The sequence below is a fragment of the Phanerochaete carnosa genome, assembly GCF_000300595.1.
Source record: "Phanerochaete carnosa HHB-10118-sp unplaced genomic scaffold PHACAscaffold_6, whole genome shotgun sequence".
Classification (NCBI taxonomy): Eukaryota; Fungi; Basidiomycota; class Agaricomycetes; order Polyporales; family Phanerochaetaceae; genus Phanerochaete; species Phanerochaete carnosa.
Window position 1 is genome coordinate 1,061,486 of NW_006767633.1, and position 21,578 is coordinate 1,083,063.

General features: G+C 56.1%; 6 protein-coding genes across 6 annotated transcripts; 3 read left to right on the plus strand and 3 right to left on the minus strand.

Annotated features, from left to right (window-relative positions):
- Positions 1–110: 110 nt before the first annotated feature.
- PHACADRAFT_145863 (uncharacterized protein) lies at positions 111–3,314 on the minus strand. The gene is made up of 9 exons (XM_007396815.1): positions 2,984–3,314; positions 2,891–2,919; positions 2,772–2,836; positions 2,395–2,717; positions 1,774–2,313; positions 1,520–1,713; positions 1,332–1,466; positions 1,146–1,276; positions 111–1,101 (listed from the first exon to the last, which is right to left on the minus strand). Exons 1-9 carry the CDS (start codon positions 3,207–3,209, stop codon positions 297–299), a joined length of 2,448 nt encoding a protein of 815 aa, XP_007396877.1. The 5' UTR covers positions 3,210–3,314; the 3' UTR covers positions 111–296.
- Positions 3,315–3,538: 224 nt separating this feature from the next.
- PHACADRAFT_257835 (glycoside hydrolase family 79 protein) lies at positions 3,539–5,440 on the minus strand. Its single transcript, XM_007396816.1, has 8 exons — positions 5,187–5,440; positions 4,876–5,123; positions 4,721–4,824; positions 4,498–4,667; positions 4,356–4,447; positions 4,267–4,295; positions 4,113–4,211; positions 3,539–4,041 (listed from the first exon to the last, which is right to left on the minus strand). Exons 1-8 carry the CDS (start codon positions 5,432–5,434, stop codon positions 3,598–3,600), a joined length of 1,434 nt encoding a protein of 477 aa, XP_007396878.1. The 5' UTR covers positions 5,435–5,440; the 3' UTR covers positions 3,539–3,597.
- Positions 5,441–6,130: 690 nt separating this feature from the next.
- Positions 6,131–10,008, minus strand: PHACADRAFT_257838 (uncharacterized protein). Its single transcript, XM_007396817.1, has 4 exons — positions 9,678–10,008; positions 9,437–9,626; positions 7,119–9,382; positions 6,131–7,056 (listed from the first exon to the last, which is right to left on the minus strand). Exons 1-4 carry the CDS (start codon positions 9,733–9,735, stop codon positions 6,578–6,580), a joined length of 2,991 nt encoding a protein of 996 aa, XP_007396879.1. The 5' UTR covers positions 9,736–10,008; the 3' UTR covers positions 6,131–6,577.
- A 3,468-nt stretch (positions 10,009–13,476) lies between these two features.
- PHACADRAFT_257843 (uncharacterized protein) lies at positions 13,477–14,498 on the plus strand. Its single transcript, XM_007396818.1, has 3 exons — positions 13,477–13,610; positions 13,671–13,964; positions 14,027–14,498. Exons 1-3 carry the CDS (start codon positions 13,530–13,532, stop codon positions 14,420–14,422), a joined length of 771 nt encoding a protein of 256 aa, XP_007396880.1. The 5' UTR covers positions 13,477–13,529; the 3' UTR covers positions 14,423–14,498.
- Positions 14,499–15,774: 1,276 nt separating this feature from the next.
- PHACADRAFT_257844 (uncharacterized protein) lies at positions 15,775–16,047 on the plus strand. Its single transcript, XM_007396819.1, has one exon. It carries the CDS (start codon positions 15,883–15,885, stop codon positions 16,039–16,041), a length of 159 nt encoding a protein of 52 aa, XP_007396881.1. The 5' UTR covers positions 15,775–15,882; the 3' UTR covers positions 16,042–16,047.
- A 1,204-nt stretch (positions 16,048–17,251) lies between these two features.
- On the plus strand, positions 17,252–20,746 carry PHACADRAFT_210000 (uncharacterized protein). Its single transcript, XM_007396820.1, has 8 exons — positions 17,252–17,494; positions 17,555–17,777; positions 17,829–17,869; positions 17,926–18,086; positions 18,143–18,306; positions 18,363–18,762; positions 18,822–18,939; positions 19,003–20,746. Exons 1-8 carry the CDS (start codon positions 17,456–17,458, stop codon positions 19,051–19,053), a joined length of 1,197 nt encoding a protein of 398 aa, XP_007396882.1. The 5' UTR covers positions 17,252–17,455; the 3' UTR covers positions 19,054–20,746.
- The last annotated feature ends 832 nt before the right edge of the window (positions 20,747–21,578 follow it).

A 21,578-nucleotide genomic window follows, 5' to 3' on the forward strand; every position in this document is an offset into this window, starting at 1 on the left:
CAGTGATGGACCAGTCTCACCTTTGTGGCGTCGATGAGCACTGCATCACTCATCGGCAAATAGAGATGTAAGAAGCGCAGCATCGGGGTATTCATGCAGCCGGTAAAAGAAAAAAGAAAAAAGAAAAAGAAAAGAACTATATGTGTGGATCATGTGGCGAAGGATATGCAGAGATATATCCAAGAAGATACAGATAAAGCGACAAAAAGGTGCACATATCCAAGATGCTAGAGATGTGGGAGTGTAGAATACGAGTGGGCTGTGCGAGGAATATGGGAAAAGATGGAAAACGAGTCCTACGGCTCCCCAGCAAAGAAGCCGAGCAGCCCACCAGGACCGTCCGAGTCATCCGAGACAGCTCCGAGGCTCTCCACGTCCGAATACACTTCTCTTCCCCGGGACTTGCGCCGGATCTTGTGCAGCTCGTCCCAGAACAGCGTCGGGCCCTGCTCGCCCTTCCGCAAGAATTGCCGGATGTGCCGCAGCCACTCCTTGACGAGCCGGAACTTCGCCTCCCCGAGCGCCGCCTCCCCGCCCGTGCCGCCCGCCGCCCCGGTCGCGAACGGCGGGAGCCGCTCCTGGTACGCCAGCAGCGCGACCTGCGCGATCCAGTAGAACGGCAGCGCGTCGTGCAGGAACCGCGGCTCCTCCACGTCCGAGTACTGCGGCGTCTCGGGCGAGCTCCACCAGCTCTTGAGCCACGTGTGCAGCATGTACTGGATCGACAGGCTCTCCGGCGTCGGCTCGTCGTCCACGCCCGTCGGGCGCTCGATGCACTCCTCGAAGAGCTTGCGGAGGATGGCGTGCGAGAGGATGAAGTGCGCGAGGGGCGTGACGAGCAGCGGCTTGCTGGAGTCGTCCTCGCTCGGGTCGGCGAGAAGCGTGAGGGCCTCTTGCAGACCGTAGGGACGGAAACGCCGCTCCTGAGAGCCATATTCGGATGGCCGCTGCAGCAGAGCGTACCACTCCCCCGGTGAATTTGCCCGCCAGAGCCCATCTTCGCACGGTAGTGGCACAGTGACTTCCTCGCGAGCGAAGAACGGGCGCTGGGTAAAGTAGATGCAATGGCAAGTGTCGTGGAGGTATGTGAGAAGAAGGGCACTGTGAAGGATATGAGCTTCAAAGTCCAGCAATGACACAGAAACGCGAATACTTGCCGTTTGGTAGTCTCGTGGAATGCCCATTCTCGCCAGGCAGTGTCCATGTTGATGCTCTCGGTGACCACAGGCGGCTGCCAGCTTGTGACCTTCTGGATCAGCCCAGACTGCCGTATCATCTTGACAAGCAAGCATCAGCGTCGCTCGCATATTTGCAAATGACTGTTTCCATACCGAAACCAGCATCGGATGATAGATGTTCGATTGCATCCTCTGTTCCGGCCGTTGATGGAAGAGCCCTATGGTCTGAAGCAGGACGACGGCGAGGACAAGGTGCATCTGCTCGGCCGTGGTCGTTGATTTCTTGGCCTGATCAAAAGTTGAGACGAGAGCGGCGACACTGAGAATGGAAGAACACTTACGAATTCCTGCAAAAGCTGTTCGCGCGCGTTCTTGAGTGTGTGGTCGATGAACTGAGACGCGGCCGCCGTCTTGACGTACAACGCTCCACATGCCTGCATCGCAGAGAGAAGTACCGGCGGCTTGCCCTCGATCGTGAACGTAGCAATGTGCATGACGGGCATCTGGTACAGGAACATCTGGTAGAATAGGTGCACTGCAAGCAGACGCAGTTCAGTACCAAAACGACAGCTGTTTCGCAACCGATGTGACGTACTGTACTGCTGTAGCTCCGAAGGATACGGTGCTGCGCCAGTGGAAGTCGAGACTGGGGGTTGAGGCCGAGGCTGAGGTAGGGCTTGAGGCTGAGGATGCTGCACGTCTAATGGGTATGGCGGATACGAGGTTGGCCCTGGCACCGTGCACAGCTGGTTGAGGAACTCTTCGTCCATGTCTGGAGGCACGGAACCCATGAATGGCTGCGGCTCTGGCAAAGGTTCCGTGGCGAAAGGGAACTGGCTGCTGTTGTCGAAGGAAGATGCGTACGGGTCTATTGGAGACGCGAACGACGGCTGTGCGCTCGACTTGCTCTCATCGAGGTAGTCGTGGAAGAACTTGTCGAAGAGCTCGGTCGAGAACAGTGCATTGAGCTCGTTGTTGACTTTGTTGGCCTCTTGTGCAAACGACCCGCTGCCCATCGCGGGGTACGAAATCGGGTACGCGCTTGTGCTTTCGGAGTAGCCGCTCACCGAAGGCGCATGCGACGTGGAGGCGTACGACGAGCCGTAATACGACGATGTGCCGCCATTGTGGTAATCTCGGAAATCTTGCCAGGTACTAGCGGGAGGTATCCTCGGTTCTTCTGGGATAGATTCGAAGGAGGGTGCCGCAGAAGGACCAGCGAGCTCGGGCGCGGAGAACGAGCTAACGAATACGCCGTGCCGGACCTCTGGCACTGCAAATGGGGGAGGCGTCAGTTCGCTTTGCGGCCTGAAACTTTCCTTGTCTCGTTGGACCTCTGGTGAGCTCTCGGGGCTAGCGGAAGAACCCGGGTTCGGCGACGACGACGCCTCTTTCTCGGACTTCACAGACGGCTTGCGGAGGTAGGTGCACTCACATCCTCGCGCTCTGCACCTGCCACAGGGCTGCTGCAGGTCGCACTTTGTCTTGCCGTCGGCGCACGCCTGGCACGACTTTCGTCGGGACCGATTAGCGATGGCCCTGCGGTATCAAATAGGTTAGATGGGACAGGCTGCGCGTGAATTCCGCACGCACGGGTCACCGCAGCTCCGTTTGTGGCGCGTCAGAAGATCACTGCGAGTGAATTCCCTGCTGCATCTCTGGGAGCGAAAACTATGAGGATGAGAGGATGAGCCGGTAGATAAGGCACCCACATCACACTTGTGAGAGCGCGAGTTGGAGTCTAACGGCTGTCAGCGACAGACTGCAGGGAAGCGAGGGCCAGAGACTGGTCTCTGATGACTTACGGGTTCGGAGATGACGATGGAGATGCGTGGGCCGCGTAAACTTCGCTGGACAGAGGTGGCACGGGTGGCTTTGTGGGATGGTAGGCTTGTTGCCTCGATGAGAACGCATTCTCGAGATGGTTCCCTGTTTGGTGAGCTCAACCAACTCGCCATTGATGGTCTCGAAAGTCGCTGGCGCTTTGCCGTTGCGGCTCGAACTAGGAGCCCTGCTCCTGTTGGAAGACATCGCTACAAGGACGGGGCGACGTTGGTGTCAAACAACGACGAGGATGGGAGAGGAGAGAGGAGAATCGTGGAAAGGAGACAAGGTGCACCTGCTGAATCGGTGCTTCGAAGCTGTAAAGATTCCCTCGAGGTTAGCCTTTGATCAGAGGCTGACGCCGCCCATTGCGCGGACGTATTTGCCCCAAGGCTGTCAGCCTCTCAAGCGAATTGAGATTTGGACGCCGGCGGGAGACCAGCAAGCATCTCCGTGTCCGCAGCAGCCAACAGCTTAGTCAACGACGGGCAGTGGCCCTCTAGCTCTAGCACTCGTCCGCGCCAAGATTAGGTGTTTAGCAGCATAGCATGGCAGATCGACACGTCGAAAACAGATTAGGTTGGTACGGCGATCATCATAGGAACACAATCAATGCTTCAGATGCCCTCACTGAGACCGACATCGTCCCTCCGCTGACCGTCACACTCTCCATCGTCTGTGCGCCGCTCCGAGCACAGGTACCCGCGAACGACGCGCTCCCTCCGATGGTGACCCCAGACGTCGAGGTCGCATCTGGCGCTGTCATCCTCTTGGCAAGCTTAGTGCCATCCGTCGAGCCGGCGCCGCTCAGGGTAACCACAGACGTCGCCGGGGTGCCCGTGCCTGAGTAATAGTCAGTATTGATGATTAGCAACCGCACTGGGCTGTTCGACGCGTTGAACGCCGCGTAGACGCCAATCGCACCCGTCCCGTCGTCCAGCATGGCGGCCTTGACTCCATTGCTCCCGAGGAACTCGGAAACAAATGCCGCGCCGTAGTATGGAGCGAACACGGAACTCTGTCCCCAAAAACAATACGCCTGATAGTCCCCGGACGATCGTCGTCGTCAGCACACGGACCAACACAGCATACCAAGTGGAGCACACTCACGCAGTCCGATATAGTACCCTGATGGAAGTAAAGCCGATCCACGCCGTTCAGTGCGCCTTGGAGCACATAATCCACGATCCACAGCGCAGCGCCGAAAGTCTGCACAACCCACATCTCAGGGACAATTTTAAGCTTGGAATGGAAGATCACCTACAGGGCTGATGCCGCCGCCACCGCATGTCGCTGGCGGGGACACCCTGACAAATTAGCATTGCAGGCACGCAAAATGAGAGATTCACTTGCCTGAGTTCGTCTCGCCTAGGAAATACTTGATGCTCGCTGCATGCGCTTGGGCAGCCTCCGTCCGATATTGCCGCGTATACGACACTATACCCCTAGAGGCAGCTCGTTGAAAACGCGTTTACGCCACCGTGAGGGCACCCACGAGTGATTCATAAGACTAGGCAGATTTGTCGAGGCACCGCCGCACGCAGACTGCGGGTATGAATGCCGCGAGAGTGATTTGAGCAACGCCGCGCCGTCCGAGCCAATGAGAGTCAGGGTCTCTCCCGCGCTCCATGACAGGGTCACTGCGCCTTGGAAAATATTTCCCACCTGCTGCATATCAGACTTCTGCCGTATGGCCATTGCAAATTTCGTGGACTTACCGAGCGCGAGAACGTCTCGAACCACGATTTCTCGCTCGCCGCGTCCACGTTTTGGTTCCATCCCTGGCCGCCGTCGACGATAATTGGAGAGTTGCTAGCGTAAACTGCCCGAAATGAGCTCGGACGACGGGAATGAGGAGCAAGTGATTACGCACACTCCGGCTCGTTGCCCAGCTCGACAGCAAACAGGTTCGGCATTGTCTCTTTCGCGAGGGCCGCTGCAGCCAAACTGGCAGATTGATTGTCAAGCTGCCGGTTCAAGCCCAGGGTGACCTCGCCCTTGAGCTGCGCGGCGAGTGCCATGAATGGCGGGCCAAACGTGAGCGAATCGGGTGCGTCCGCTGGCGACGCCACGGTGTAGTTCACGGCCTCGTCAAGGTCTGCATAGAACGTCGCGCGGTCTCTGCCCGAAGAAGACTGTTGTCAGTTTTTTAAAAAGGGGCTGAAGGAGAGCGACAGAGCGCACTGGGTGGTCCCACCAATGCGTATGGCGGGCTGTGCACCGCGCAGCGTCGCAAGGTTCGCGAGGCAGTTGGACGTCGCCGCGAGCGTGGTGTACCCCGGGAAGGCGAAGAATTCGAGGGACACGCTCAACAGCGACGGGTCGACGAGCGCTGCAGACAGCGGGGCGCTCGATGGAACTGCGATCGCACGACAGAGCGGGACGAGCAGGCTGCCCCAGAGCAGCCTCAGGACGTGTCTTCTGCCGGCCATAGCTCGGATGCACATACGCCAGAGCTGCACACACTAAGCCCCGCTGCGTGCTTTTATCGCTGCATGACTCTTGGCTTTGCGATCGCTGGCAGAAGCGAAGTGGAGGCGTGCCGTCTCCAGGGGTCCACATGCGCGTACATCCAGAGGCTCATGCACTTATGGTGCCGGCATTTGGCCGTGAATAGGTAAGGTGAGTGAGCTCAAGAAGCGACGGTGATACTCCGGCTGCAGCTGCACATGCTGGAAGCATCGGTAAAGTAGGATGCAGCACCAGGGACAGGACCAGATGACTACGCGAAGCGGGGCGTGTGTCGCTCACAGGGCCGGTCAAGTACGCTCGCGGACCGCGGCAAGCCCTCAGTATATCGCATAGCTTGATGCAGTAATCACCACAGGCAAGAGTCAATTGATATAACATCTGGAGCTACCTATTCATAGCAACCTTCAGCTGATCGGACTGAACGATAACGAGTGCTTACCCAGACCATTCCCCAACCTGAGCTATAACTATTCGTACCAGTGCAAAGCCTCCATACTTGAAAAGAAGTGCAGTTTAAGCAAGTCGCATGTGCTGCGACGCGTTCGTACATGGCGGTCGGGGCCGAAGTCAGACACGCCTGGCGCTCCCACGAAATCCTCATCACCATCATCGCGGGTTGACCACCCTTGATACTGAACACAGCTTCACAGCGGCGGGGACGATGGATTCTCTTGCTACAACACCGGACAGAAAAATACACATGTAGAACTACAGACTTGTGTTTGCGACAGAAAAATGCCTGGGAATGCGAATGGTGGGAGTCACAAATAAGTACAAGAAATCTTACAGAACCCGGAATCCTATAAAAATAACCATACAGACACGGAAGTCAGAGAAAGAAAGGAAGACAGAACAGGCGGGATGATAACCCATAGAACGAACGGTGATGGTCGGCGTCGGACCAGTGTCGACGCCGGCGGGGTACAAGAAAGACAGAACAGTCAGGCAGGGCTGAGCACAGAAACAAACAGCATTGATACACAAGAAGGGACGAAGGAGACACGGGGTTGGGTGACGTCCGCAGGGCGCCGTGAGATGGTGTTCTCGAGATAAATTACTGAAAGAGTGAGGATGTGGTCGATGCTTGTACAAAAGGCCAGAGATCAGGCGCGACCTGTGAGAGACTGGACAAGCGTCCGCAGGCCAAATCTATGCTGGCGTTGGCTGCGCGCGTACGAGGGTGACTCCTTCCAGGTGTCGCCGCCAGATGAAAAGCCCATCTTGGTGAGCTTCTGTGCGCGAGCAGCCTGGCGTTCCTGCTTCGTGAGCAGCTCGGTGCGGGGTATGATCGTGTCCTCGGCAGGACAAGTTGGGTATCGAGTGAGCGGCGTGCCAAAGCCCGCCGGCGCGGTAGTCATCCTCCGGGAGCTATCCGGGTCGGGAGTGCGGGAGCGCGAGACGTAGGTCTGACTGGGAGGAAGCGAGTCGGATCGCGCCTGTCTGTAGGACGACGGGAAGCTGGAGGAACTGCCGATGCCAGGCACCGAGAGCAGTTTGCCGTTGCGATCTGGATCTGAAACAGACAAGAGGTTGACTTTGGATGATTGTGGCGACAGGAATCTGTTAGCAGACTCTGGGTGTGCTGTACGACAATCAATCAGTACATGTGAAGCGCATATCAGATAGAGGAATAAGTACACTCACGTTCTCCATCAGCAGTGTGCGGCCTCCTCACTTTACCCATCGGGTCGCTATGCGCCCGCTCCTGCAGGCTGAGCTTCCTCTGTACGCCCGGTACCTCGCTTGCAAAGATCTGCTCGGATATCGGCTCCATGATGAGGCTGCGCCGCTTCTTCTTCTCTTCTTCCTCCTTGAACTTTCTCTCTATAGCCAAGCTTTCGCCGAGCGCCGCGAGCTTCGCAGACAGCGGCGTGCGACCGTCGCCAAGGTTGATGCCCAGTGACTTGACCTCCTCTTCGTCGGACGACTCGCTGCCTGCTAGTATACGTCGCTGTGTATGCTGGACGAGGGCTTCGGCTTGTGCATGGGAAGAGATTGAGCGGATGTCGATATCGAGGGGACCCCGGACACGCCTCGTGGGCGAGATGGGCACTACGGAGACCACGGCCAAGTCCTTTTTCTCAGCCATGGCTTCACCCGGAGAAGGCAAGTCTGTCTGGCCCACAGAGGGCGAGACCACGTACGGCGTGGGTAGATTCGACTGCTGCAAGGCCGGCGTGGGGACACTGCTGCTCGGGTATCCGCTGCTATCGGTGATCATGCTGCTCATCGAGTTCCCACGGACACGGCTGTCGAGACTGGCTCTATGAGACCGAAGCGCGGAGATCTCGTCCTCCTCCTCGGGTGGCGGGTAGTGAATGCTGAAGGGGCATTCGAACGGATGGTTGACGGTGTCCTGGGAGTCAAGGTCAGAGGCCCGCGACTCGATAGACATCCGCCTGGACTTCTTCACGTTCAGATCGTGGAGGAGCATGTTCAGCTCGTTCATGCCGACCTGCGGCTCGACAGGCCCTCCGTACTCCTCCTCCTCTTCCTCCTCGATGTAGCCATCAGCGCCGGCAGGCGAAGGCGAACTCATGTGCTCCGGCTCGTGCTCGAAGCGCATGCCCCATGGGGAATCAGGACTATGCGAGCGCACCGAGTTGAAGCTGCCTCGTCCCCTTGTGCGACTGTGACTGCGACTCTCGGCCCGGGCAGCGCGAGCGCGCGATTCCGGCCGCCGCGTGCCCGACACCGCACCAGGTGAGTTCGGATCGAATCGCAAAGCTCTCACGGACGGTGGGCCGGACCCGCCACGGCTTGCATCACCAGGGGCAGACTGTCCTGAGGACGAAGAACGGCCGTGTGTAGCACGTAAGATGCCAGGACGAGCCGACGGACTGGCCTTCTCGAGGGTGTCGTTGACGAGGGCGGCGCTGCGAAGGCTACTGCGAGACGCAGCCTTTCGTGGCTCTGGGATCGACAGTGCTGAGGGAGAAGAACCCCCGAGCATGAGCGAGTGCAGCTGATTGCCAGCGGGAGGGCCGGGTATAGAGGTATCAGTAGGTGATGATGCAAGAATATCGCTCGAACGGCTGGCTAGGGCCGAAAGAGCTAGCGCGGAAGGAGCAGAGGGGGACTGCGATGCTGATGTGACAGCAGAACTCGATGGCGAGTTGCTATCCGGTGTGCCTTCGTTGCCCCTCTTGAATATGTTGAGTAGCGAGATCTTGCCTTTGACGCGCTGTCCGGCACATTGATCTGTATCAGAACCTGCAGATCTCGGTCGTTGTGAGCTGGTACCCGAAAGGTTAGACGGTCGCCTGCTGCGGTGAGGGGTTGTGACGCCATGGGGAACCTCGAGCACCTGGGGTAGAGAGGGCCGACGAGGGGGGAGCTCATCTATCGCGTTATCTGAGACAGGATAGAATGTATACTCCCCTAATGGCCGATCTGCAGGGGACGGTGGTTGTATGGAGTTCGTAGCGGATAGAGAGCCCGCAGACGGAGGGGGTGTGTTCGCGGCAGACTGGCTGGACGACGTGTGACGCAACATGTGAAAGGCGTTATCAATCGAGCGTTTAACTCGTATCCTCTTCCTAGTGGCGCACTCGAAGCAGTCTAACCGTCCACAGTAGTTATGAGTCTTCTCTTCCTTGGAGATATGGTCTTCGGACGGATGCGGCGTCAGGACCTCTCGCTCTCTGAGATCCCGATCTCTGTTTTGAGCCCATTGTTGAAGTACATCTGCGCAATCGGTGTGGCCGTTCTGACGCGCAATCATTTCAGGCGTCATGCCGTGTTTGTCCGTCCGGTCAGGGTGGGCACCGTGCAGCAGCAGGGTGAAGATGACCGTCATGTGGCCATGCATGCAAGCAAAGTGGAGGGAAGTAGAGCCGGAGGCGCCAGTGGTAACAGGTGGTGGTGCGCTGCCGCGATGCCTGTCAGTAGAGTATCGACGAGGCAGTCTGTTGGGGCCATGAGTGACATGTTGAATGAAAGAATCGTTGGCGCGTGCCTACCTCGGAGCGTTGACATCCGCACCATACTCGATCAGAAGCGTCACGACCTGATCGCTCCCCCCGAACGAGGCTGCGTGCAGCGGCAGGACGCCGTCAAGGGCAGAGTTGACGGGCTGGCCGTGATCCAGCGCATACTTGGCTAGACCGAGGTTGCCGGACGCCGCTGCTGTATGCAGGCCAAGGTTTGGGTCTACGGGAATCAATAAATACTGCTCGGCATGCAGATAGCGGGGACACTTACAGTCAAAGACTACGTTATACTTCGCCTCGGCTCTCTGTGTTCTCGATGTTCCGGGCATGAGTAGAAGTTGCAAGGATCACAAGTTCAGCGATAGGCTGAATGGGATAACATATACCAGGTGAACAGCCTGTCGGCCAGGTGGTGGAATCCCCAATGCAATGAAGGCTGAGGTCGGTGAAGTCGGAGGGATGACAGCTCCGCTGCTAGTTCCTGTTCAGGTCCAGAAAGTGTCAAAGCAGGCTAGAGAGCGCTGCGGTTGTCGCCGACCGCGAGGCGACAAGATATCGGTGGTCCGTGATGAACAGCGGCGACGCTGAACTCGTTGTGAGGGACGTTGTGGACGTCAGAAGCAAGAGCCTCCACAACGAGGACAGAGGTGGACGAAAGGGAAGCGGAGAGCCCACGGCGGCTAGAGCGATCTCGAGTTCGGCAAACACCGGCGATGCCCAATCTAATCATACCGCTTTGACCCCGGCTCTTGCACTCTTGTCCTCCTCCTCTCCAACGTAAATTTCGCGGCAGTCTCGTTTACCCAACGCCCTGCAGGCTGCGCTGGCAGTGCTTGACCAATCCACAACAATATCCACGTATTTTTGTCTTGTTCCCTTCATCCATCTAAGGCCAACGCGCAAGGCTGTGTGCAATTAGCGTTCAATGATACGGTCTGTTCAGCCGATGCCTTTTTGTCTAGGACAACTCTCCAATGGTGCCGCATGGGTGATACGGCAACAGAGCGTTGCGCCGTCCCTTTCGCAGCCCCTTCCGCCCTCTTCGGATGCGATGCTTCTGGCTACAGAGCGTGTCTCCCCTAACAATACCAGCCCCGTGCGCGAGTACCGACCCCTTACTCCCGCATTGCTCCCACTGGGCTGTCATCGAGAACCTTGTAACGCTCTATGGTCATGTCTGGGTGACGTTCGTCACAACGGCCAGCGAGCGCAGGTGTCCTCAGCGAACATGTGGTTGCAACGTGGTCCTTTTCCTGGTCAGTGCAACTTCCCTCAATCAACCCTCCAGCGTCCGTATGCCCTGCCTCCGAGTTATATCGGTCTCGGCACCTAGAAGCTACCGATCCTCCGGGCGACATCGAGGCTCCTCCTATCTTAACTGGCCTCGTGCTTAGTGCACTGGGAGCAGACCCGTCTCCTGAACACGGGTGATATTCGATATCACGAGTCCAGATCAAGAATCCCCTTCTGCTTCTCTTCAGATCCTAGTTCCTATGTTTCTATGGTTGCGAGCCGTGGATTGCGATGACCGCTACCCTGGGTCCGCTGAACCCGCGCGCCGGTCGCAGGCTCGATGCAAGCCTCGCCATCTCATGGGAGCCACTCTCGTTCGCATGGCTTTTGGCAGGAGAAGCTTTGCCCTGGTGACAAGTGGATAGCCCTCATCGAGACATCTATGGGGTGAACACATGCATCAGGCTACCTTGGTCCGTGGCAGTTGCCCATCGTCTCCGTGCACAGCTGACGAGATGTATGAGCAGCGCCTGCGATGGGACCTCCCGAGAGGCTGTGTGGTCTGATTGTTCTTCGCACTTGCCTGAAGTAGGCATTTGTGCTCCAACTTGATGGATTAGGTAAGCATCGCTGCTTTTTCTTTTGCGGTGGAGTTTCCCTTTGTGAAGAACCCACTCAACCCGTCTCTGGCAAGAATTAGCGAACAGGCTACGTGTTGACACAAGCTACCAGGAGTGCCCAGATCTGGCGGGCGTGGCGTGGAAACATTTCTTGCGCGTCTGTAAGCACCATGACAGACGTACAGGCTGCGTACACCTCCAAAGAGCCCAGCGAGTAGCGGTCGATGTGGCCAAGGTTTTCTGGAGCCAGCAACGAGCTGCGGACGCGGTAGACGTCAAAGATTGCAACCAACCGTCCAATAAACTACGGTACAATAGACGCCGTTGTTGGATCAGGACCGGGATAATGGCCGTACTCGTGATGTCTGCAGCTTCGCCTTGAAGCTGTCCTCGGGGATCAAATACTCCGAGCCGTGGTGCTCTCCAAAGCAGGGAATGGAACGTGTTCGGAAGAAGATGACAGATGCTCCGGCCTGCCATTTTCCGGGACGAGGAGTCCTCCTAGGAAGATATGCAGCCTGGTTTCCGCGACAAATTGAAGCTCGTGGGCTGAGACCCTTTGTCCGCGGACATGGTATAAGGTATGCGTGACAATCTGATCTGGGAAAACGCGCTCTGTACATGTTCAACCTGCTGAGAGTTGACGACGACGTTTGTACACTGAACCTACAGTCGCCTCTTTGGTATGAGGTTTTGCGATTGATAGTGCACCGTCGTTTACCTCCAGACGCCAAGCACTAGTCGCAAACTGATGCGAACACACGACCCATCTCTGGTGGGGACGCGAGAACATCGATGATATGTTGTCTTAGAGCATCCTTAGAAATGAATATCGAGGCGGCATAAACCACCACCACGGATGCATGCATGCTTGCTGCGGCTCAATTTCTCGCCGCATATTGTGTGGATACAGCCTGTAGCGTGTATTACGACCTGGAATTTATTCTTTTCAGATTTCAAACACGGAGCTCTGGATGATGTTGCGTGTGCTGGTATACACTTAGCACAAGAACGGTGAGGCAGTCTATCTGCACTTGGGGCTTGATGGGTGCGACACCCTGCTGCAAACGGTCCAAACTTAACGGCCCCCTTTGACACAACTCCTCCTTTGGTCACTACAGACAAACAATGTGGCATTAGGGACTAAATATTATTCAGTGCCTCGTGCAGAACCGCGGCATTAATGGCCTTAGCGGCCCGTTGCGCAGACAGCGGCATGTCAGGGCCCACCGGAAGTTGTATGAGTCTCGCGCAGAATCCACGATTTTCTCTCTCTATGTTCACCCCACCTTCATCATCGCCACAGCGCGACTCTTCAGATATCCAAACCTGCACTCAGACAACAGGCAAGATGCCCGTCGGGCGGTATGCCTATGATTACGGTTGTAGCCACACTTGGCTTGGTGTGCGGTACCAGGAGTCTGACCTGCGCTCAACGAGGGTCGACGCACATGCGGACGCCACATTGTCCGACGTGCTCGCAAACTGCAAGATCGAAGACCCCGCGCAACCAACACCCTCTGGCCAGCTCGCGGCAGCCTTGGCCACGTCATTTGCCAGGACGTGCTGCGTGGGAAAGCCGAGCACCACGGTTAAGGTATGCGGCCGCTTGCAGGAATTTTGAATTAACCCTTACTAAGTGGATAGGTACAGAATGCAGATGCACTCGAAGACGAATTTAAGCAGAAGTGCTCCGTCCGCGCGCTGCCGAGAGAAGTATGTCCTCAATAGTCGCTTTGTTGACTCTTCGCCTGACAACGTGCTTGGTTTCAGATCAAATACAAGAGCTAGCGTATTTGTCGACTTGGGTGGTCTCCGTGGTCTGCTTCTCAATTTCCGGAGTGGTTCACAAACAGGAAACTCACAGAGACACGCATCGGCTTGTCGCTGGGCGGCGTAGGGTAGACCTAACAGGATAGAGTCGGATGGGATCTAGTCATGATGTCTGCCTTCGTCGTGCCGCACCTGCATTATTTTTTGGATTACAGTACATGATGTATGCATTTCGATCTAGACCATATCGAAGCAGAGGTCGACCAAGAGCCTGCCTCGACGCGAGCTACGCCACAAAGCTTCAGGGTGGAGTTGAGAAGGTATGGAGTCTTTGGGGTCCCGTTTGACGTCAGTGGTAGTGTCGTCATCGGGGATTGCCCGCTAACATGAAAAGGCGAGGCAAGCACGTTCACACACACAGAGCACTCTAACCACCTCCTAAAATCCACCTCATCTCCCAGGCCTCCCTTTCCTTCGAAAACCAACACAGCTATACGATGATTCGCGCACAAGCATCTCGCACTCTCGCCGCAGCGACTCGCGCGACGCCCGCGGTTGCACGCGTCGCGGCCGCACCGGTATGTTTGCTTTGCACGCTGGTGCATACGAGTTTCTCCGTGTAACGTTCGACGTCGCAGCACGCACGCACATATGCGACAATCCCTGACCCCCAGCACCCGACGGACGGCCCCAAACCCAACGACAAGCCGACACCATCCGCTGGCGGCGGAAACACTTTCGCGATGCTCACCGTCGGCACTGCTGCGCTTATCGGCGGATGGTGGTACCTGCAGCAGAAGGAAGACCCGCATGCGAAACGGCTGGAGGACCAGGCTGCACTTGAGAAGAAGGCGCAGGAGATGAAGGAGGCGGGCAAGGCAACCGCCCATGATGCCGCCCGCGAGAGCAAGGAGAACTACGAGGCGACCAAGGTACGTCCACTTGCAGCGGCGGTCCTCCGCTCTCGCTCAGAGCATGTGCTCGAACTGTACAGGTCGCTGCAAAGGACAAGCTCAACCAGGCTCGCACAGAAGCCGGGTCTGCCGCCGCCGATGTGAGAGGCAGGCTCGAGTCTGTCAAGAGCTCGACGGTCCAGACATACGACTCCGCCAGAAACGCTGCAGCAGCGACCGTGAACGACGCGACGCGCAAAGCCGAGGCAACGTACGACGAAGCAAGGAAGAAGGCGGCGGACGCGGCGCACAAGGTCGAAGCCGAGACGCAGAGCTGGGGACAGTGGCTCGGCAGCTGGTTCGGCTATGGCAAAGCCAAGACGGAGAAGACTGCTGAGGACGCGAAACGCGAGGCCGCTCGCCAGGTCGCTGCTGGTGCCGACCGAGTCGAGAATGCCGCAGATAAGGTTGAGAATGAGGCGAGGAAGAGGGCATAAGTCGGGCGATTGTGATTGCGGACCTCTAATCTTCAACGTGTGTACTGTATACTAGCAATCTATATGTTCGTAGCAGCTACTCCCGGCCACTGCAGTGTCGCACTTTCCAATGCAAGTATCGCGCAGCCAGCGATCGGCAGATGGTTCGATGGTCATCCAAACACCTGTACATCTTGCCAAGCCCTGTGCAAAGTTCGAGACTGTGAGCTCTCTGACGCAAACGTTGATGGTAGCAGCACTGGGCGCTCTTTTTCCCACGCAACCTTCAAGCTTCAAATTTAGTAGTTGCTGGCGACAGAGGGGGCAGTCCTGCTCCAAGGCAGTGAAGCGGGACGTACACTGACGTACAACAGCTCGCGCGACGCGTCGTGGATGCATCACGCCGCGAAGTTTCATCCTGGCAAGCAAGAGTAGTGTTACGTTGATCGCTGTGACGTTAGGCCTGAGGCTTGAGACCCGAAACCGTGTCGCTCACCAGGACGGCGACCGACGGCTTACTCCCTATGAGGATCCCCGGCCGTGGCTAAAGTTTGATTGGTAGATGCGCGTACTACGCCTTGCGATAACCCACCTGTCTAGCGCGCGGCAAGCTTTCAAAATTTCATCCTCGACTAGCAACGTGAGTGCTACGTTCTCCTCAACGCCATTTACAACCCCTGCTGACGGAGGCTGTCTCGGGCTCCCCGGACATAGCCCTGCGCCGCTCATAACTGAAATCTGGTTAATCTCGGTGCTTTTCCCGTGTCTCAGTACTGAGACGCGAAAAAAGCGTCGGGAAAAACTAGCAATCCGCGATGGTGGAGACTTCCATCAGCGACAGGGGCGAGTACACGCCTCGGTGCCCTCGTGGCGTACACAGTCCGGATCTTTTTACGGAAGCTTGGCAAATATGCTTGAAACACATAGGGGCCCGAGACTCGTTGGTCCTTGGCTTGCACGCCGTACAGAGTCGCACTCGAAGGTGGCGGTATACTGTGGTACTGGACGGTGTACGCCCAGTATGGCTGCATTCTAGCTAGTCCAAGTTCAGCTGAAGCTGTTTGACCTTGTTCATCGAAACTGAACGGCCGAGACCAGATATGAGACCGTGCTGCGGGTGAGACATGCAGATCACCTGTCGTCAACCAAGATGGATACCTGTTCCAGAATTCGTTTCGGAGATGATCAGCGCAGTGCGTGGCAGACCGCCGACCATCCTATAAATGTGAGACCAGGGCGTTCTCAGTTCCTCAGCTCCTCGAGTTCATTTCGTCCTTCGCTATCGCACTCAAGTCGGCACTGGTTGGTGAGTATAGCCGCTTCTAACTACGGCCAAATTGTGCTGATTATGGATCTCATGCAGCTATACTTGATTTTTATTCGCATTCTTTCTTTAACGACACCGTTACGTTCAACTTCTCGACAAATCTCCACAAACTACTACTACTTCCTTATCCCGTTTAACGTTCCAATCAAACAACATGCGTGCCTCTACCATCATTGCTCTCGCTCTCCTTGCCGCCGCCAACCCCGCTCTTGCCGCCCCAGTCAGGAGGGGGCTGACGTTCGGTGACATCGAAGACATCGGAAGCATCGCTGTCGGCCTTGGTACTGCCGCTGATACGGTCTATGACGAGTAAGTTCCTGTCAAAGTTTTTGACGGCCTGGTGTTGACGAAGTTCTTACAGCATTACTGGCAAGAGCAGGCGGTCACGCCGGGCGGATGCCGCTTCTGGCGCGATAGACATCTCGGACATCGCGGACCTTGCGAATGGTGCTGCGGCCGCCGCCGCCGGTCTCGTGCCCCTCGCGGAGGATGCTTATGACGAAATCACTGGCAAATCCAGGCGCATTGATTTCGGTGACGTCACGGATGTGCTGAACATTGTGGGTGGTGTCGCAGGCGTAGCGGACGCCGCTTGGGACGACATCACCGGCAAGTCTAGGCGCAACGACGACCTCGATATCGCTGCCGACGTCGCAGGTGTCGCCAGCGTTGCCGTGCCCATGCTGACATCAGCTTACGACTATATCACTGGCAAGTCTAAGCGCAACGACGACCTCGATATCGCTGCCGACGTCGCGGGTGTCGCCAGTGTTGCCGTGCCCATGCTGACATCAGCTTACGACTATATCACCGGCAAGTCTAAGCGCAACGACGACCTCGATATCGCTGCCGACGTCGCAGGTGTCGCCAGCGTTGCCGTGCCCATGCTGACATCAGCTTACGACTATATCACTGGCAAGAAGTCTTCGCGCAGCGACCTCGACATCGCCGCCGACGTCGCGGGTGTCGCTGGTGTCGTCGCGCCCATGCTGTCATCAGTTTACGACGATATCACCGGCAAGAAGTCTTCGCGCAGCATATCCTGGGACAAGGTTACGCGCCGGGACGCGCTCGAGATGCTCTTGGCCCGCAGCCTCAACGCCCTCGACTAATTGGTTGGAACAACGACAATTCATGATATCTACGATCATTTCTTTAGTATAGTAGTATTTTTGTGTGGCAGTTGAACTTTGCGAATGCGATGGCTGGATCGAGGGCTCATTAAACGACTTTTTTGTGCGTGAATATGAGCTGCGGTGACCAACGTACAATACGGCTGGAGTAAGTTGCTCTGAGTTGCATGGACTGATGCCTAAGGTCTTTTAGTAGAGACTTCTTGCGAGAGAAGCACCGGTTTTGATAATTTTGAAGGTGGCTATCTTACTTGCAAGGGCCCTCGAAGACTGATGGAGGCGATACTTTGGCTTCACTTGCAAAGCATAGTTATTTCTGAACCGATTTCCGACATAGCATCATGCACGCTGGACTCGGACTCAGGCGCCTGCCGGCCCCCACGTCTTTGGCGATGACTATCTGGCATGCGCGCATCCTCGGTCCATGACGAACCGTTTATGCGTCATAGAAGACCAGCATGGACCATAGCAGCCGCCGACACCGACGATAATGATGGACAAATACATTGACACCAGAAAGTTCTTTGTCTTGATCCGTACAGAAGGACAACGTAAACGCCGCCTGCTACGTGGGCTGCACTCTTCCCCTCTACCATGGCCTCGATATATGGGTTTGTACAGCGACTGTACAAGGTGCGCCAGCCGCTTCTGAAAGCGTCGGCGACGCGTTCTGACTGTGTGCCTTACGCGCAGGCGAGTGTCCCACCGCGATGTGCAAAGAGCACCGACAGCCCGATGATTCGCTTTGGTATCCTTGGCGCAGCGAATATTGCCCCTGCAGCGCTCCTCAAGCCAGTGCTTAGCCACCCAGAGGCGGTTGTCTACGCCGTCGCGGCGCGCAGCCTCGAGAAGGCGCAGGCCTTTGCGAGGAAACATAGTATTGAGAAGGCGTACGGTGGGCCGACGGCGTACCAAGGTATGCGCTGTACTTATTCCTGTCTACGTTGCGCTCACCATTCGGATACAGAGCTCCTAGACGACCCCAACGTGGACGCGATCTACAATCCGGTATGTTAGCGGTTTTGTGGAACGGGCGAGAGAGTTGAGGCATTGACTCAGTGTAGCTCCCCAACGGCCTGCATTATGAATGGACCATGAAAGCTCTGCATGCGGGAAAGCACGTCCTACTGGAGAAGCCCAGCTCCGATACAGCAGATGAGACGCGCGAGATGTTCGAATATGCAAAGTCGAAAGGGCTTGTGCTGCTCGAAGCTTTCCACTACCGGTAGGTATATGCGCCCTTCTGTCATGAAAGAGCGAGATACAAGCTCATGTATGCAGGTTTCATCCTGCGATACATCGAGTCAAGGCCATACTCGACAACGGCGAGCTTGGGGCAATCAAGCATGTCGAGGTCACGATGAAGCTGCCGAAAGGGTTCGCTGCCGATGACGATATTCGCTTCAACTACGAGCTCGGCGGGGGTATCATGATGGACATGGGCTGTGCGTCCATCTCTGCTCCATCCAACGTGTTATCTGACCCTACCTATATACCCCAGGCTACACCGTCAACTGCCTGCGTTACATCCTCGGCACAGACCCACTCGAAGTGCTATCCTCCATATCAGACCTGATGCCTACAAACGACGGTAGCCCATCCAAGGTCGACACAGGCACGACCGCGACGTTCGCCTTCCCGGGAGACGCGACAGGCACGGTAACGTGCCACATGCGCGTGCCTTACATGCTTGGGTTCATCCCGCACTTCCCGACGATACTTCTGACAGTGCACTGCGAGAACGGCGAACTAAAGATGTTCAACTTTGTCATGCCGAGTATGTATCACACTATTGAAGTCAGCGCTGGGGACTGGAAGGGCAATAAGAGTATGAAGAAGCGCATCGAGAAGGTGTACAAGCCGACCGAGCCGGGTGCTAAGGGCGAAGAATGGTGGACGACGTGCGTCGCTCGCGTCTTCATGCCTTGTTCCGCACCCGACGCTAATGCTACGTGTCTAGGTACCGCTACCAGCTTGAGGCCTTCGTCGACAAGGTGAAGGGCCTCACGCCGGAATACTGGTTACCTGCTGAAGACGCTATATCGAATATGACCTGGGTGGAGAAAGTATATGAGAAGGTAAGCCTTCTGTTACAACTCTCTTTTATTTATTTATTTATTAATTCGCGGGTGTTGGATCAGACGGGTCTGGGAAGTCGACCGCAGTCGAACTTCAAGCTGCCTATTCCATAGATATTTTTACAAGAAGAGCTAGCCGAAGATCCAGATGACGGTATAGGTCATTCCCTTCGAGCATGCCTCGTTTAGCTTCACACGTACACGTACGCTGCATCCATTCAATAGCGCACCTCGTACTTTTACGAGCACTCTTTCGTTGGTGATTTTTTCCAGCGGATGATTCTTCCAGAGCTATTCACAAGCAGGCCGAGAAGCGATGCATATTGTCCCACAACCACACACCCATGGGAAGACTAAGTTATGAAATTCCATTGGTGGGAGACGTTCTGTGTCATACGCAATATTACATATAAATGGGGTGTGAACCGACACAAACCACCGATTGTCTAGTTGTTCATGACTTTTGTCTTCGCCCATGGCCTCACTTCGTGGTCTCGTGCATAGAGTATACAAGGTGAGCCACCCTTTTCACCCAATGCGAACAGAGTCAACTGTGTGCACTGATTACGCAGGCCGCCAACCCACCGCAGGTTGAGAAGAGTACCGAGGGCTCGCTGATACGTTTCGGCATACTGGGCGCAGCGAGAATCGCCCCTCCGGCTCTTGTGTCGCCTGCCAAGAACCACTCAGAGGCCGTGGTGTATGCTATTGCAGCGCGGAGCCTTGAGAGGGCCCAAGCCTTTGCAGCGAAATATGAGATTGAGAAGATTTATGGAGGTCTTACAGCGTATCAAGGTATCGACGAACCTGTGTGTTACTAATGGCGTGCTAACTGTAGTGTAGATTTACTTGACGACCCGAACGTGGATGCAGTCTATAACCCCGTGGGTTACCAATGATGGACTGGCATTGTTTCGCTGTTCTGAGCGTTTACATAGCTCCCCAACGGCCTTCATTACGAATGGACTATGAAAGCGCTGCAAGCAGGCAAACATGTCTTGCTGGAGAAACCCAGCTCTGACTCTGCAGACGAGACGCGGGAGATGTTCGAGTACGCAGAGTCGAAGGGCCTTGTCCTATTAGAGGCGTTTCATTATCGGCAGGTTATATCTGAATTCAAGTCAGCTATTGATCAGCTTACGCCCAGCTCGTAGCTTCCATCCTGCCATTCATCGTGTGAAGGCCATACTGGATAGCGGCGAGCTAGGGACGGTCAAGCACATCGAGGTCAACCTGCAAATCCCAAAGGGGATCACGAAAGACGGCGACATACGCTTCGACTACGCGCTCGGTGGCGGCTGCATGATGGATATGGGTTGTACGTCTTCCGCATGCGACTCGCTGCGTCCTTCCCCTGCTAGCCACGTTCTCATCTGCCGGTTCTAGGCTACGATGTTAATTGCCTACGCTACATCATGGGCACAGATCCTGTCGAAGTGCTTTCCGCGAAGCCAGACTCGATGCCCACGAAGGACGGCAGCCCGCCCAAAATCGACGGGGGCATGACCGCAAGTTTCGCCTTCCCCGGCGGTGCAACGGGAAGCACGATCTGCCACATGCGCACGCCCCCGAAATTCGGTGTCATCCCGCGATTCCCAAAGGTGCAGCTCAGCGTCCGATGCGAGCACGGCGAGCTCGAGATGCTCAACTTTGTCATGCCGGTGCTGTACCACTGGATTGAGGTCAGCGTGAGAGAGGGAAAGGGTGGGAAGGGGAGGAAGAAGCGCGTTGAGAAAGTATACAGACCCCTCGAGCCGAGTGTCAAAGGCGAAGAGTGGTGGACGACGTGCGTATCTCGTCAGTTAGCATGTTGTATCTTGTGCTGACGCCCATGACTTGTACTCAGATATCGATACCAGCTCGAAGCATTTGTCGATAAGCTCAAGGGCCGCGCGCCACAGTACTGGCTACCAGCAGAAGATGCAATCTCGAACATGATTTGGATAGAGAAAGTCTACAAAAAGGCAAGCTACTCTAGATTTCGTTAGTTCTCAAGCTCAACCTCTACCACTTACCAGGCGGGATTGGGAAGCCGACCAAAATCGACATTCAAGCTACCAGTTCTGTGAGGGCGACCAGGACAGGCGGAATGTGATATTACATGCTCCCATGTGTCATTTGGTGTAATAAATATCGGTATCTGTAGTACTGCTACTACTATGCTTCTTGCCATGCTGTAATGCTGTAAAACATCATCATCCTTCTGATAACTCACTTCTCATACTCTTCACGCTTCTCCTCCCATATGGTATCATCAGATCCACGCCGACTGTCTGCGCGGCCCACCGCCTTTAGCCACAGGCAATCAGCAGGCGACACTCCAAGTTGATCGGAGTATACTCACCTCAAGTATAGGCAAAGGCACGTCTATTATCGGCGTCCCTACCGCAGGAGTGCTATCTGAACTCGTTGGCCACATGAGCGGGGAATGCACGAGTGCAGGACTGGGCAGCGGAAGCGGGCCGAGGAAACTCGGTGCGCGGCTCGGTGCGCGACTGTCAAGCATGCCGTGCGTCATGATCGTCGGAAGCGAGCTCTGCCGCATGCTCTGCGACTGCGCAAAGGTCGAAAGAGCAGGGCGTCGGGGTGGACTGCGCTTGTTCGCGAAATCTGGGGAAGAGAACGAGCGTGCCTCGGTT